Source organism: Podarcis cretensis, assembly GCF_951804945.1.
Source record: "Podarcis cretensis genome assembly, chromosome: 1".
NCBI classification, from domain to species: Eukaryota; Metazoa; Chordata; class Lepidosauria; order Squamata; family Lacertidae; genus Podarcis; species Podarcis cretensis.
The window spans coordinates 31,082,283-31,095,473 of NC_137170.1; the positions used below are offsets into that span (position 1 = coordinate 31,082,283).

A 13,191-nucleotide genomic window follows, 5' to 3' on the forward strand; every position below is an offset into this window, starting at 1 on the left:
AGTGTACAGGCTGTCTCACTTTCAGCTCCAAACTTTGGCATCTTCATGATTACCTTCCTTCTGGAAGGGGAAGACTTTTCCAGAAACCTTTTTCAAAGCCAACATCTGCACACGAGGAGGTGCATTTTTGCCCTGTTTACCAGCCCAGGGTCTTTTGCCGCTTTACTTTGCTCGCAGATGCTGGAAACCTTCAAAGAGCTTAGCTTTAATTATTGCTGACTCACCTGGCCAGGTGTGATTCATTAGCCTGAGGGCCATTTCTTTCGTTCTGACCTTACCCATCCCCCCCAACCACACCTGCAACCCAAGATTCTTGTCTTCATATGAATGCAAATTTTTCGTAAGTCTGTTATGCTCCCTGCAAAGGTGCATATTTCACCCACCCTGGCTTGGATCTATTTATATATTTCCCAGTGCTTCGTCTATACCAGTCAATTGCGCATAAGTGGGGGGAAGCCTGTACTAAAACAGATTAAAATCCAGACCATTTCTAAGCATAAGGGGAGGCTTGTCTAAACAAGAATGTTTTTAGAAGGCATTGAAAATAATACAGGGAAGGTATCTGCTTGATATCAATAGGCAGGGAGTTCCAAAGATGCTGCCACACTAAATGACTGAGTTCTTACCAATGCAGAATGAGTATTATGTGGCGCTTGTAGTAGTGCCAATTCCACTGATCAAAGTGGTCGAATGGGCACATATGAGGTAAGGTGATCTCGTAGGTAGACTGGTCCCAAGTTATTAAGGGCTTTGTATACTAATGGCAAAGGGATGCGGGTGGCGCTGTGCTCTAAAACACAGAGCCTAGGACTTGCCAATCAGAAGGCAATCCCCGTGACGTGGTGAGCTCCCGTTGCTCGGTCCCTGCTCCTGCCAACCTAGCAGTTCAAAAGCACATCAAAGTGCAAGTAGATAAATAGGTACCACTCCGGCGGGAAGGTAAACGGCATTTCCGTGCACTGCTCTGGTTCGTCAGAAGTGGCTTAGTCCTGCTGGCCACATGACCCGGAAGCTGTCTGCGGACAAATGCTGGCTCCCTTGGCCATTAAAGTGAGATGAGCGCCCCAACCCCAGAGTCGTCCATGACTGGACTTAACTGTCAGGGGTCCTTTTACCTTTATACTAATAGCAACATCTTGAACCTGGCCCAGGAGCAGATCGGCAACTAGATTTCAGATCTCTGAGTGCAGGTGTCATGACAAGGTCTCATTCCTGTCAGGAATCATGCTGCAGCATTCTAATTTTTAATATTCCTTGGAGAGCTTACTGACTTCTTTCACAACCAGTATATAACATGTATACTAATTTCCTTCATCCAGTGTTAGAGGATACATATTGATAACACACATATCAGCAATATAGGAAAAGAGAATGATTTCCAACCAAATTGTTTACTTCATTCATTCAATTGTGCAAGAGTTCTAGGGTTATCACCTTGGAGGGTTTTTTTTTGTTTTTTTTGTTTTAAAAAAAGGCCCAAAGGTGTACAATTTAACAATAAATAGGTTCTGGGCATTCAAAATCCAGCCAGGCCAGCCAGAAACCAGTTGGGGGGAATCCAGTCTGACTGGAAGCCAGGATTGTGCTGTGAGGCTCTGGATGACCAGGAAATGAACCCAAAAGGCAGCCATGGAATTAAGCACCAAGCATGAATGTAATTCCTTGAGCTGAAAGATTGTGATCTGTTCTCCTTCCCTTTGTGCTGTCCTGCCATGCTGCTAAAGAGGTAAAGGGTAGGCATGGGGGAGAAAGGGGATTCAGTTCATATTTAAAGGCAAACCTACCTAATTTGCACCTGCCAAATCAACACGAGAACCGCAAAAACACAGCCGTTCTCTGAAGTTCACACTTAGCCAAATGTTTTGATGTGTTTCTCCAGTCAAGCAACATGTACAAAAATGCATATGCTGGGTTGCAGTGTCCATAAAGAGGCATATATTACTGAAAATAGCTTGCACCATGCACAATTGCTTTGCAAAAATGTGCATTTTGGGAAGACTTGCACATAAGCATGTGTAGATTGGCAGAAACTTGAATTGAAATGTTGATGGATTTTCATGAGACTTAAATAAATAAATCAGCCACAGGTATTAAGTTTACGGCATGTAATGCCTTAAGAGAGAATATAATGAAAATGATTTACAGGCGGTACTTAACGCCAGTCAAGCTTGCAAAAATTTATCATTTGCCCGATAATAAATGTTGGAAATGTAAAGAGATCGAGGGCACATTTTTTCACCTTTGGTGGACATGCCCAAAGATTAAGGTCTTCTGGGAGATGATATATAATGAAATGAAAAAGGTATTTAAATATACCTTTCAGAAGAAACCAGAGGCCTTTCTCTTGGGCATGGTCAGCCAATTGGTGCGAAGGGAGGATAGAACCTTCTTTATGTACGCCACAACAGCAGCAAGAATACTTATCGCAAAGTATTGGAAGACACAAGATCTACCCACCCGGGAAGAATGGCAGACGAAGGTGATGGAATATATGGAATTGGCTGAGATGACTGGCAGAATCTGGGACCAAGGAGAAGAGTCGGCGGAAGAAGATTGGAAAAAATTTAAAGTATATCTTCAAAAATATTGTAAAATTAAGGATTGTTAGAAAGATGTTGGAAAAAGAAAACTATGTGGTTTTGGTAGAAATGATATAAAGGATTAAGTAAAAATGAATTGATGAAATTGATGAAAGAGAGAACATAAAACTACAATATATCAAAATAAATTATTAAGATAAAAACAAGGTTGGAAGGATTTGCTGAAATAACAATTTGAACTAGAATACAAAAATGGGAGGTGTGAGGAGGTCAATGAAATAAGTAAAGGAAGAAAGTTATGTAAAGGTTTAATCTGTTCTTTTTCTTTTTTTAAAATGACTGTATTTTGTTGTTGTTGTATTTTTTCTGTATTTTGTATTTTCCTTTTTTTTCTTTTTGTAATCTTCAAAACTTTGAATAAATATTATTTAAAAATAAATAAATAAATAAATAAATCAGAACGATATGGAAATGTGAACTATGGATTAGAAAAATGAGTAACTGAAACTGAGAAGCTGACTTCAGTACTACATGAATCCTAGAGGCAACCTGGAGATGCCTAAGCTTCACTAGGGTGCTTACCCCATGAGCAGACAACTGCCCCTTTAAATGATCTGCTCTAAGGATGCGCGGGTGGTGCTGTGGTCTAAACCACTGAGCCTAGAGCTTGCCAATTGGGAGGTTGGCGGTTCGAATCCCCGCGACAGGGTGAGCTCCCGTTGCTTGGTCCCAGCTCCTGCCAACCTAGCAGTTCGAAAGCATGTCAAAGTCCAAGTAGATAAATAGGTACCGCTCCGGCAGGAAGGTAAATGGCATTTCCATGTGCTGCTTTGGTTTTGCCAGAAGCGGCTTAGTCATGCTGGCCACATGATCTGGAAAAACTGTCTGTGGACAAACGTTGGCTCCCTTGGCCAGTAAAGCAAGGTGAGCACCGCAATCCCAGAGTCGTTCGCGACTGAACTTAAATGCCAGGGGTCCTTTACCTTTACCTTTTTAAGGATGCGATGCCTACCTAGGACACACACCTGAAATATTTCAGCCCTCAGTAGGAGTTGTTTGTGTGTGAAGATAAGAGCATAAGATCCCTGCTGGATCAGACCAAAGGCCTAACTAGTCCAGCACCTTGTTTTCCACAGTGGCTAACCAGATGCCTGTAAGAAGCCCACACAAAGGCAGTAGCCCTCTTCTTTTGCCCTTCCTCAGGAACTGGCATGCTGCCTCTGGCCTTAGAAGGAGGGCCAGTCCAATATATTTTGCTCCCTGTGACCACAGACAAGATGGCACTCCATCCATAGTCCACATAAAGAAGCCAACTGGGCTGCCAGTCGAATCTTTCTTCAACACTGTTGATGGGATAGAAAGTCTCTTGATTGTATTTGTTTTAAATTGATGTTAACTTTTCAGAAATAAATAAATTGTTGTGTCCTTGGGCCAGTCACAGCCTAGCCTCCCTCACAGGATTGTTGTGAGGAACAGAGCCAGGTATTCTACATTGAGCTCCTTGGAGGAAAGGCAGGATATAAAATAAAAATAAATAATGACAGGTTACAAATAATCTTCACAACATCATCTTCCACTACCCCTGAAGGCAGTAGGCTAGTTTAGCGAGTCCAGGTCAGCTCTGTTCTCAAGGAAAGGGGAATGCCCTGGCTCTTAGGAGGAACAGGCCGGAGGCTGTCACCAGTGCCTCCAGCATCTACCACCTGAGGTGGCTGATTTACTTTGCCTAATGGTAGGGCTGGCACTGTTTGGAGAACAGTATGTCAGAAAATGTAGGAACAGGATGGACCTGTTCTTAATTTTTCGTTAGATTCCCTCATTTAAATAGGCGAAGTAATCTCATTTATTGAACTAACTTCTATCAACACAGGGGCATGCAGTAGCTGAAGCTCTGCATAACTCTTCATCAAGCTGATTAAGAGTTCAGTGTAAGCTTGTATATTTCTACTGCAACCACAGATTGGTGCAACAGAAGGATTTATCTTAACCTATTTTACATCTCGTTCTCTGATACCAGCAGAACATAGACTATTGATTAAACAAGACCTTTCAAAACAAATTTTCCTTTAGGTTAACCTGCATGGAGAATCTCAGGGATATGTTTTATTTAGTGCACATGAAACATCCACTGTTTGCAGGCAGGCACAGTTGTGTATGATAAATGCCTCCCACTCCATACAATTCTTAACGCTGCTGTGAAATTAAGACAAATTCTCTTCCTTGTTTGTTACCCTCTCTAGTGGAAACAGACAGGTATTTATTGGGAGATGGGGAGGAGAGGAATATTTCTTATAGGTTAGCAAGTTAGCGTGCCAGGGAATTTTCCTATGTGGAACACCATCTGGTTCTATGATGGGCAAAAGTGTCATTCCTCATAACCTGGAAGGGATGGTTTGAAAATTCTGTGCCCGCTTAGAACAAATGGAGAGAGCGAGAGAGAGCGAGGGAACACATTCTGAAAGAGAAGCCTGAGCAGCCTGGGCTTGGGCACAAAAGGGTTACAGGCTGTTCTGCTGCATTCTCTGGAGGCAGGCAAAACCAAGTGTGAGACAGTGAGGTCAGCATTACCTTCCACTGCCTAGGGCCCCTTGCCTGACAATGCCGACATTCCAGCACATTCCAGCCTTCCACAATAAGAGCCTTCATTGCTCGTATTTCCTGACCCCTCTAGATTAAAGCATGTGAAGTTTGAGATATATATATTGCTCGGCACCACAAACACATAATACGTTGCACCAGAAATAGACGGATGGGAAACTGTCTGCAGCTGTTTCTGCATAACACTCATTATCTGTGCCAAGCTCATCAGCAGAGGGAAGCATGTGGGGTGAGGGGAGAGAGGAGGCGGCCGCAGGATGTGCAGCCCAGGAGTCCCGGGATGCACAGCCGGGAGGAGAACTGCCATATTGCACGGCACCCGTTTTCCTGATCCTGAAAGCCGCCTGAAAAGCGAAGGGAATGGAGAGATAATAGAGGAAGCGTGAGGTGTAAATACCACCCCTATTAGAGATATTGCATGTTATCTATCTGTTCAAAGAGGCAACCTTTTAGTTCAGCTATGGGACTCACACAGGAGACAATGATGGCTGTAAGGAGGACTATGCAAGTTCATACAGAAAGCTATCAATGGCTACAAACCACGATAGCTATGCTGTGCCTCCCTGGCGAAAGGCAGTTAATGCTTCTGAGTACCAGTTGATGGAAACCTCAGGAAAGGAAGACTCATCTTGTGCTCAGATCCCGCTTGCCTGTTTCCTGCAGGTATTTGATTGGCCAGTATGAGAACAGGATGCTGGACTAGATGGGCCATTGGCCCAATCCATCAGGCTCTTCTTTGGTTCTTCGTAATGTCTTTAAATTAAATGTTTTTTAAAAAGAATATATCTATGTAAATGCTGCTCTTATAAATTTGGCTCACTTCCTCACTAAAACAGGAGTGGGAAAGTGGATCCAGAGGTGGCCAACCGTTTGTGCACCCACCTATCAATCGATGTCATATGATGTCAGGGGATTTAAATGTCAAAGAAGAACTGGAAGCCCTCTCTAACAGGCTGTGTACACACCACAAAGCACATCTGAAGCACATTCTTTCCCTCAGAGCGTTCTGGACACTGTCGTTTGCCCCTCACAAAGTTACAGTTTCCAGCAACCCTTCACAAACTACAGTGCCCAGAATTCTTTGGAGGGAGAAAATTGAAGGCTCTGAATATGCCTTCAAAGGTATGAGGGGTATACAGTCTCGGATAATTCAAACCATGGTCCCAAAGGGAGAGTCTTCCTTTGCAGTTCAGTCCAGGGCTACAAAGACAATGAATGTTATTACGCCCATATTAAAGACTGAGGTTGGGTGGACTGAAATGTGCAAAACAACAACAACTTGCTTAAATCTTCCAAGAAAGTTCATTGCAGCACAGGATTTAAACTCGGGTATTTATATTATTATTTAATAAGTTCAAGTTTAGTATGCCCTGCCTTTAGCTGGTATGTATTATGATTTTTCTTCTGTTCACCTGCCTTTGTGGTTTTATAGTAATTTGAAAACTAATAAAAATAAAGTAAACAAAAATCTCTAGGGCTTACCCCCAGGTAATTTTTTGATATGACTGTCATCTCTATCTCTTAGCCAGGATTAGATACAGTCGAGGAGGATAGGTCTATCAGCTACTATAAGCCATGATGGCTAAAAATAGAATAACTATATTCACAGGCAGTAAACCTTTGACATTCACTTCTCCGCGACAAACAACAGTGAAGAGCTCTCTCCATCATGCCCTGCTTATAAGGCTCTGACCGACTGTTGCTGGAACGACTTTTGCTTTACTATATGCACCTCTGTCTGCACCATTCTTATATTCTGAGATTAAGAGAAGGAAACAGACAGAGCCCATCAGTGCGCCCTAGATAGCATTTGTTTGTTTCAAAAGCCTGGGCTTTATAATTCTGGTGAGGTCACACATTGTTTGGGGCTGTTGAATCGCAGATATGACATATGTTATAAATAGGCCATCTCGGCACATTGCCTCTTCAAGGTGTAGACTGAAATGTTGATGTTGAGTTTCTTCAGGGAGAAGGTATCAGATGGGTGAAGTTCAGGGAAATTTTTGTTGTAGTCCTCTCATCTCACTCAGGGGCATAAAGGTGAGGACCAATAGGCAGGAGCAGCATCCTCTGGGCCCTAGAACAGACTGGATAGGCTTCAGATTTGTGGGGTCTACTTGGGTTTCCCCCCACTAAAAACCATGAGGTATACCAACCAGGGCCAGGTGCAAAACAGTGGCTCAGCAAGACTGACTTATGCTAAACATGAAGAATCAGGCTGTTTCTTGGCTCAGCCCAGGCTCACAAGTCCTTTCACACAAAAGTCCTGCCCTGATTTCTCCCCAAGCATTCCTTTTTCAGCAACCTAATTTAGGAGGGGAAAGCTTATTGGTTGTTGCTCATATTAGACAATTAGGAGCCACAGACCCTTGCCAATCTATTTCAAATCATCCAAATATCTATTGACAGATAATGAACTACCTTCTGCTCGCTGTCCAGTAGTGAGGACCAATAGGTCTGGCCAGTTTCTTTGTGCCCTAGAATGATGTCCCAGAATCCTTTAACAGTTGACCTGAAGGAAGGTATTGCCAGGAAGTCAACAGATTAAAGCTTCCTTGAAGGTAGGAATTTTGAAAACCACCTCTACCATAGGAGATGCTTAAAAAAATAACAACAAAATATGACTTATGGACATACAGTTGGGCTTTCCCCCACAATGTGCTCTTCATACATTCTTCTTTCTCTCTCTCCCCTTCTCTTTTCAGCTTGTGTTGTTGAAGGCTTTGATCTCCTGAATTCCTGTGGGCAGCTCTGGCTTGAGCAGTCTACCCTTCATATGGCCCCTGACCAAAAGATCTCAAAGCTTGGAAAGCAACAGGGAGGGGGAAGGCCAGGCAGAACAAAAATAACCTTCCTGTAAAAACAGCTGTGTCTCCCTCCTGCCCACCCCAAGGCACACAAGGGACCATGTGAACAAGTTTAGAAGGTAAAACTCTAATCGGGTGCTGGGAGGAGTGAGGCCAAAAGTTTAATGTAGGATAAAAATGCAAACCCCTTAAATCTCTTAGTGTTAGGCTTTAACCTTGCCTTGACTCTGCAGAGATAGCACTAAGGAAGGATGAGCTTGTATTAGAAACAGAATTCTCTCTCCCTCCCTCCAGCCCTTCTAAGCTGCCTAGCAACATTACTACAACTTATCAATGTAGAGTCAATCTTCCATATTGATTTCTCAGTCTGTTAAGGGTTGGGCACTCGTTTCCCCCACTACTCCATTAATGTAAGTGTAACTGGAGCACTGGTGTGGCTCTAGAATGATCTGAGCATGCATGTTTTCTTTACGGAGGATTTAATGTGGGCACTTGGTCGCAGGTAATTCTGTCTTAGATTTACAACTGCACTATATCCTATGCTGCTTTTCAGCTGCTGCCACTCAAGGAAAGGCCTGAGCTGGCAATAGCACAGCAGTGGAAGTACCATCCGGTGCCATCTAGCTTCCTCATGCTTGCCAAAGGGATGCCCTTTGTTTCCTACTTAGTGCAGAAAATCCTGGGTGCTTCAAAGCAACGCAAGCGATCCAGGACCGCTTCATTGGCTATTTAAACACCACACAGACTGTTGTCAACAACAGCCCTATTTTTGTGTCTGGGGAGCCAGCAGAGCAGCCTCTAATTCTGTGCTTGGTTTCTGATAATAAGGAAGAATAAAAATAGAATTTGAGGGTCCTGAGATCCCATCTGTTGCATGAATCATTAATTAAGACCCAGTGTGGTGTAGTGGTTAAAAATGTTAAGAGCAGGATTGGAAAGAGCCAGGTTCAAATCTCCCACAAGTCAGGAAGCTCCTCCTGTGGCACAAGGTTGTTTGGAGGGTAGAAGGCCCGGAGAGGCATGTAAGTGGTCCCAAGCAGCTTGGAGAAAAGGGCAAGAGAAAAATGCAGTCAACATTAATAACCAATCAATGTACAAATCCAGCCTCCGTGCTTTTAATAAATTGACATGGCTTCCTAGGAGCTTTTTCTATTTCTATTTTCTATTGTTTTAAATAGAGTTTAAAAGAATACGTAAAGCAAACAGTCCAAATGCATACATACACATATGTGTACACACACCACTCTATATGTCACCCAGCATCTATTTATACATATTATTGCAATAAAAGGATTAATTATCACTGTTGGTTCTTCCGGCATGTCTGATGGATTTCCAGTCTCTTAAAAAATCAACAAGGGACACTTTGCTCCCCATGTCTCACCCACATTCCTCCTGTAAGTTTCCCCAAGTACAGCTAAATCCCACACTTCAACACAGGGGACCGTTAGCAGGCATTTAGGAAGATCCTGCTGAAGGCCTAAGAGACAGCCTTTTCCGATGGTAGTCCCTCTTTGAGGAATGCTCTCCCAAAACAGAGTCACCTGATATCTACAATAACAGTGACAGGCAAAGGCTTTCCTCCCCCACCCCCAGGCATTTGATTGTTAATTTTCTCTGCTGTTTGGAGGTTACTACTGCTGGTTAACTTATAGTGGCAATCATGCTGTTATTGTTAGAGGGTGGTAGGCTTTTTCTTATTATCTTGAGAAGTGGTGTATGACCCCATTTTAGTGCTTTGTTGTTTACTGTGCTTTTAAAAAAAGGGGTTTGTTTCCATTTTTCTGTAAGTAGCCTTGAGACAACAATAATATAACAAAGCTTTGTTCTGAATTCATATACTGTATTCCAGTTAACCACATCCTTTCTGTGTTTGCACACTGCTTGGGACCCCCCCCCAATACATATATATCAAAGGAGTGCACATTGCTATCCCTTAATTTTGCTTCTTGTTCTAGCAACTGGAATATTTTGCTGCAGAAAACTGATTTTGGGTATAAGCTGCTCATTTTAACAGCTGAAAATTTCCCCCGACCAGAATAAAGTCTGGCCCATCTTTCTAACACACTGAATTATCTATAATTAAGGGAACATAAACCCTCACTGTTTTCCTGTCACACAATCCCCAAACAACACATTGTTAATTTCATTCAAAATGCAGCCAGAAATATGAGCTTTCCTTTACAAGGTGAAGAAAGGTGGCATCCTGAGACAGATTGTGACATTGCAACATTAACAGAATGTCAGTTCTTCAGGATTGGGCGAGAATTGATTTGGAATCATAGAATCATAGAATCATAGAGTTGGAAGAGACCACAAGGGCCATCGAGTCCAACCCCCTGCCAAGCAGGAAACACCATCAGAGCACTCCTGACATATGGTTGTCAAGCCTCTGCTTAAAGACCTCCAAAGAAGGAGACTCCACCACACACCTTGGCAGCAAATTCCACTGTCGAACAGCTCTTACTGTCAGGAAGTTCTTCCTAATGTTTAGGTGGAATCTTTTTTCTTGTAGTTTGGAACCATTGCTCCGTGTCCGCTTCTCTGGAGCAGCAGAAAACAACCTTTCTCCCTCCTCTATGTGACATCCTTTTATATATTTGAACATGGCTATCCTATCACCCCTTAACCTCCTCTTCTCCAGGCTAAACATGCCCAGCTCCCTTAGCCGTTCCTCATAAGGCATCGTTTCCAGGCCTTTGACCATTTTGGTTGCCCTCCTCTGGACACGTTCCAGTTTGTCAGTGTCCTTCTTGAACTGAGGTGCCCAGAACTGGACACAGTACTCCAGGTGAGGTCTGACCAGAGCAGAATACAGTGGCACTATTACTTCCCTTGATCTAGATGCTATACTCCTATTGATGCAGCCCAGAATTGCATTGGCTTTTTTAGCTGCCGCGTCACACTGTTGGCTCATGTCAAGTTTGTGGTCAACCAAGACTCCTAGATCCTTTTCACATGTACTGCTCTCAAGCCAGGTGTCACCCATCTTGTATTTGTGCCTCTCATTTTTTTTGCCCAAGTGCAATACTTTACATTTCTCCCTATTAAAATTCATCTTGTTTGTTTTGGCCCAGTTCTCTAATCTGTCAAGGTCGTTTTGAAGTGTGATCCTGTCCTCTGGGGTGTTAGCCACCCCTCCCAGTTTGGTGTCATCTGCAATCGAAAGTGTAGGAAACCGAGCCTCAGTTTTCTCGTTGCCATCTTTTAAAATGCAAACATCTCGGGGGAGGAGGGAGGCATATTATGGGCGACTGGAGGATGCATTAATTGGGCAAGGGCCGCGTTTCCTTCCCAATAAACAAAGGTGTCGGGCCAAAGAGCCAAGAGCTCTGATTGCACTAAACAATTATCTCAGGGCCAGTTGTAAGAAATAGCAAGCAGTGAGTAGTAAGGAATGAGATAGGTTTTAGGTTATGCTATGCTTCTAATAGGTTGTGTTATATTCTGGATTATGTATGTTTTAATAGATTATGTCTGAATAGGAGGAGAGTGTTGGAGATACGTGCAAATGTGTATGTGAATCCGGTCTTGGGTGTTTGATTTTCGTTGTTGTGTATACTGTGTATATACGGACAATGACAATAAATTTATCTAATCTAATCTAATCTAATCTAATCTAATGAAAGAAGAGCAACTGCGGCGGGGCGGGCGCTCCACGCTCCCGTGCCAGGCAGAGGCCGCGGCTGCTCAGCAGATGGATTGATTCGGGTGGCGAGAAAACGATATTTAGAGTGCCTGAAACCACTTGGCAAATTCCAGGGGCTCGAGTCACCCTAAAGGGGCGGTGTTGTGTGTGTGTGTGCTTGAAACAAGCAATCCCAAAGGAACGCCCCCCCAAAAACTGTATTTATTAAATCTTTCAGACAAAAGTAGTTCCCAAGCAGCGTACTGTATTGTGTTTGGGGGAAATGAATTATGGGACGACAGCTGAGCACACCAAAGAAGCAGCCGCCGCCATTCTGGCTTTGAGTAGCGGCGAGAGCGCCTGTCAAGGAAAAACTGGGCGCGACGTGGAAGGAGGAGCCATCGCGCCTTTTTCCCGGCGTATGAAACAGGGAGCCGAGTGCGGCAGGTGAGGGAGAGAGATGCCATGCAGAAATCCCCCCTCCTGCCCAACTGGGAATCCGGTGGGGGGTGGGGGGAATGCAGTAAATGGGAAATTGGTCCCCGGCACAAAACTCTCCCAAGCCTGAGGGGAGCCCGGGCGGCTGCCAAAGAGGGAGAAAGAGAGTTCGGAGATCGCGTTGCCTCAGGTCCCTCCTGCCCGGTCTCTCTTGATGGGAGCAGCCATCCTGATCTGCTCGCCCAAAGCTGACGTGGAGATTATAGGCGGCCTTCGCCGAGCATCCCTTGGGATTTCTTGTCTCTTTTTGCAAGGCCCTTATGCAACATAAGAGCCTGCTTGCTGCATTCGCCGCCCTTTGCTTGCAGGTGGGGTCGGGTGGGGTGTTACTTTAGCAATCTCCCTGCCAGTCGTTCATTCGCAATGCATTTCCCCCTCGCTTTGCACAAAAAAAGTGCTTATCATAGAATCACAGAATTGTAGAGTTGAATGCGCACCCTGACTGAGGACCAGCTAGCTCAACACCCTGAAATGATGCTAAAAAAGGGGATATGTCAGTTGCACTAGGGCAACAGAGACCTTTAATCTGCTTTAACCTCGCAAACCTGAAATTCTGCTTGAATCCTTCCTGCGATATGGTGACAGTCTGGGGCAGGGCCGGATTTAGGTTCGATGAGGCCCTAAGCTTCTGAAGGTAATGGGGCCCTTTATTGCTGTCCTCTGTCAACAACAAGTCACCTTTTTGTGTTGAATATATGTTATACGTGATATGAATATGGTGATATTTTAGGGAGCAGGCTAGCAGGCAGGGCCCATTACTTACATCTTAGGAGCCTACACAACACAAAACACTGTTGCTGTATTAGAAAATAAATAAATAAATTGTCCAGTAGCACCTTAGAGACCAACTAAGTTTGTTCTTGGTATAAGCTTTCGTGCGCATGCACACTTCTTCAGATACACACACATGAAAGCGTATACCAAGAACAAGGTTAGTTGGTCTCTAAGGTGCTGCTGGACAATTTTTTTTTATTTTAAAAATATATTTCAACTGCGTCAGACCAACACTGCTACCTACCTGAATCTAGAACTGTTGTTGTTGTTTAGTCGTTTAGTCGTGTCCGACTCTTCGTGACCCCATGGACCAGAGAACGCCAGGCACTCCTGTCCTCCACTGCCC

The 13,191-nt window shown here is 43.9% G+C and overlaps 1 protein-coding gene across 7 annotated transcripts in view; it reads left to right on the top strand.

Annotated features, from left to right (window-relative positions):
* The window catches only part of LOC307214263 (uncharacterized protein), a gene marked incomplete at its 5' end in the record, with an annotated part of 110,036 nt that overhangs the window by 28,591 nt on the left and 68,254 nt on the right, over nt 1-13,191 (top strand). For 3 of the 7 annotated variants that reach the window (XR_013837869.1, XR_013837870.1, XR_013837871.1), the window contains 2 exons: nt 7,581-7,699; nt 7,844-8,064. Coding sequence is in view for 3 of the 7 variants with exons in the window: in XM_079973049.1 (XP_079829175.1) it covers nt 11,857-12,020 (164 nt within the window). Of the gene's footprint in view, nt 1-7,580; nt 7,700-7,843; nt 8,065-11,810; nt 12,021-13,191 lie in introns of those variants that run through there. The other 4 variants (XM_079973051.1, XM_079973050.1, XM_079973049.1 and 1 more) reach the window with 3 other exon arrangements.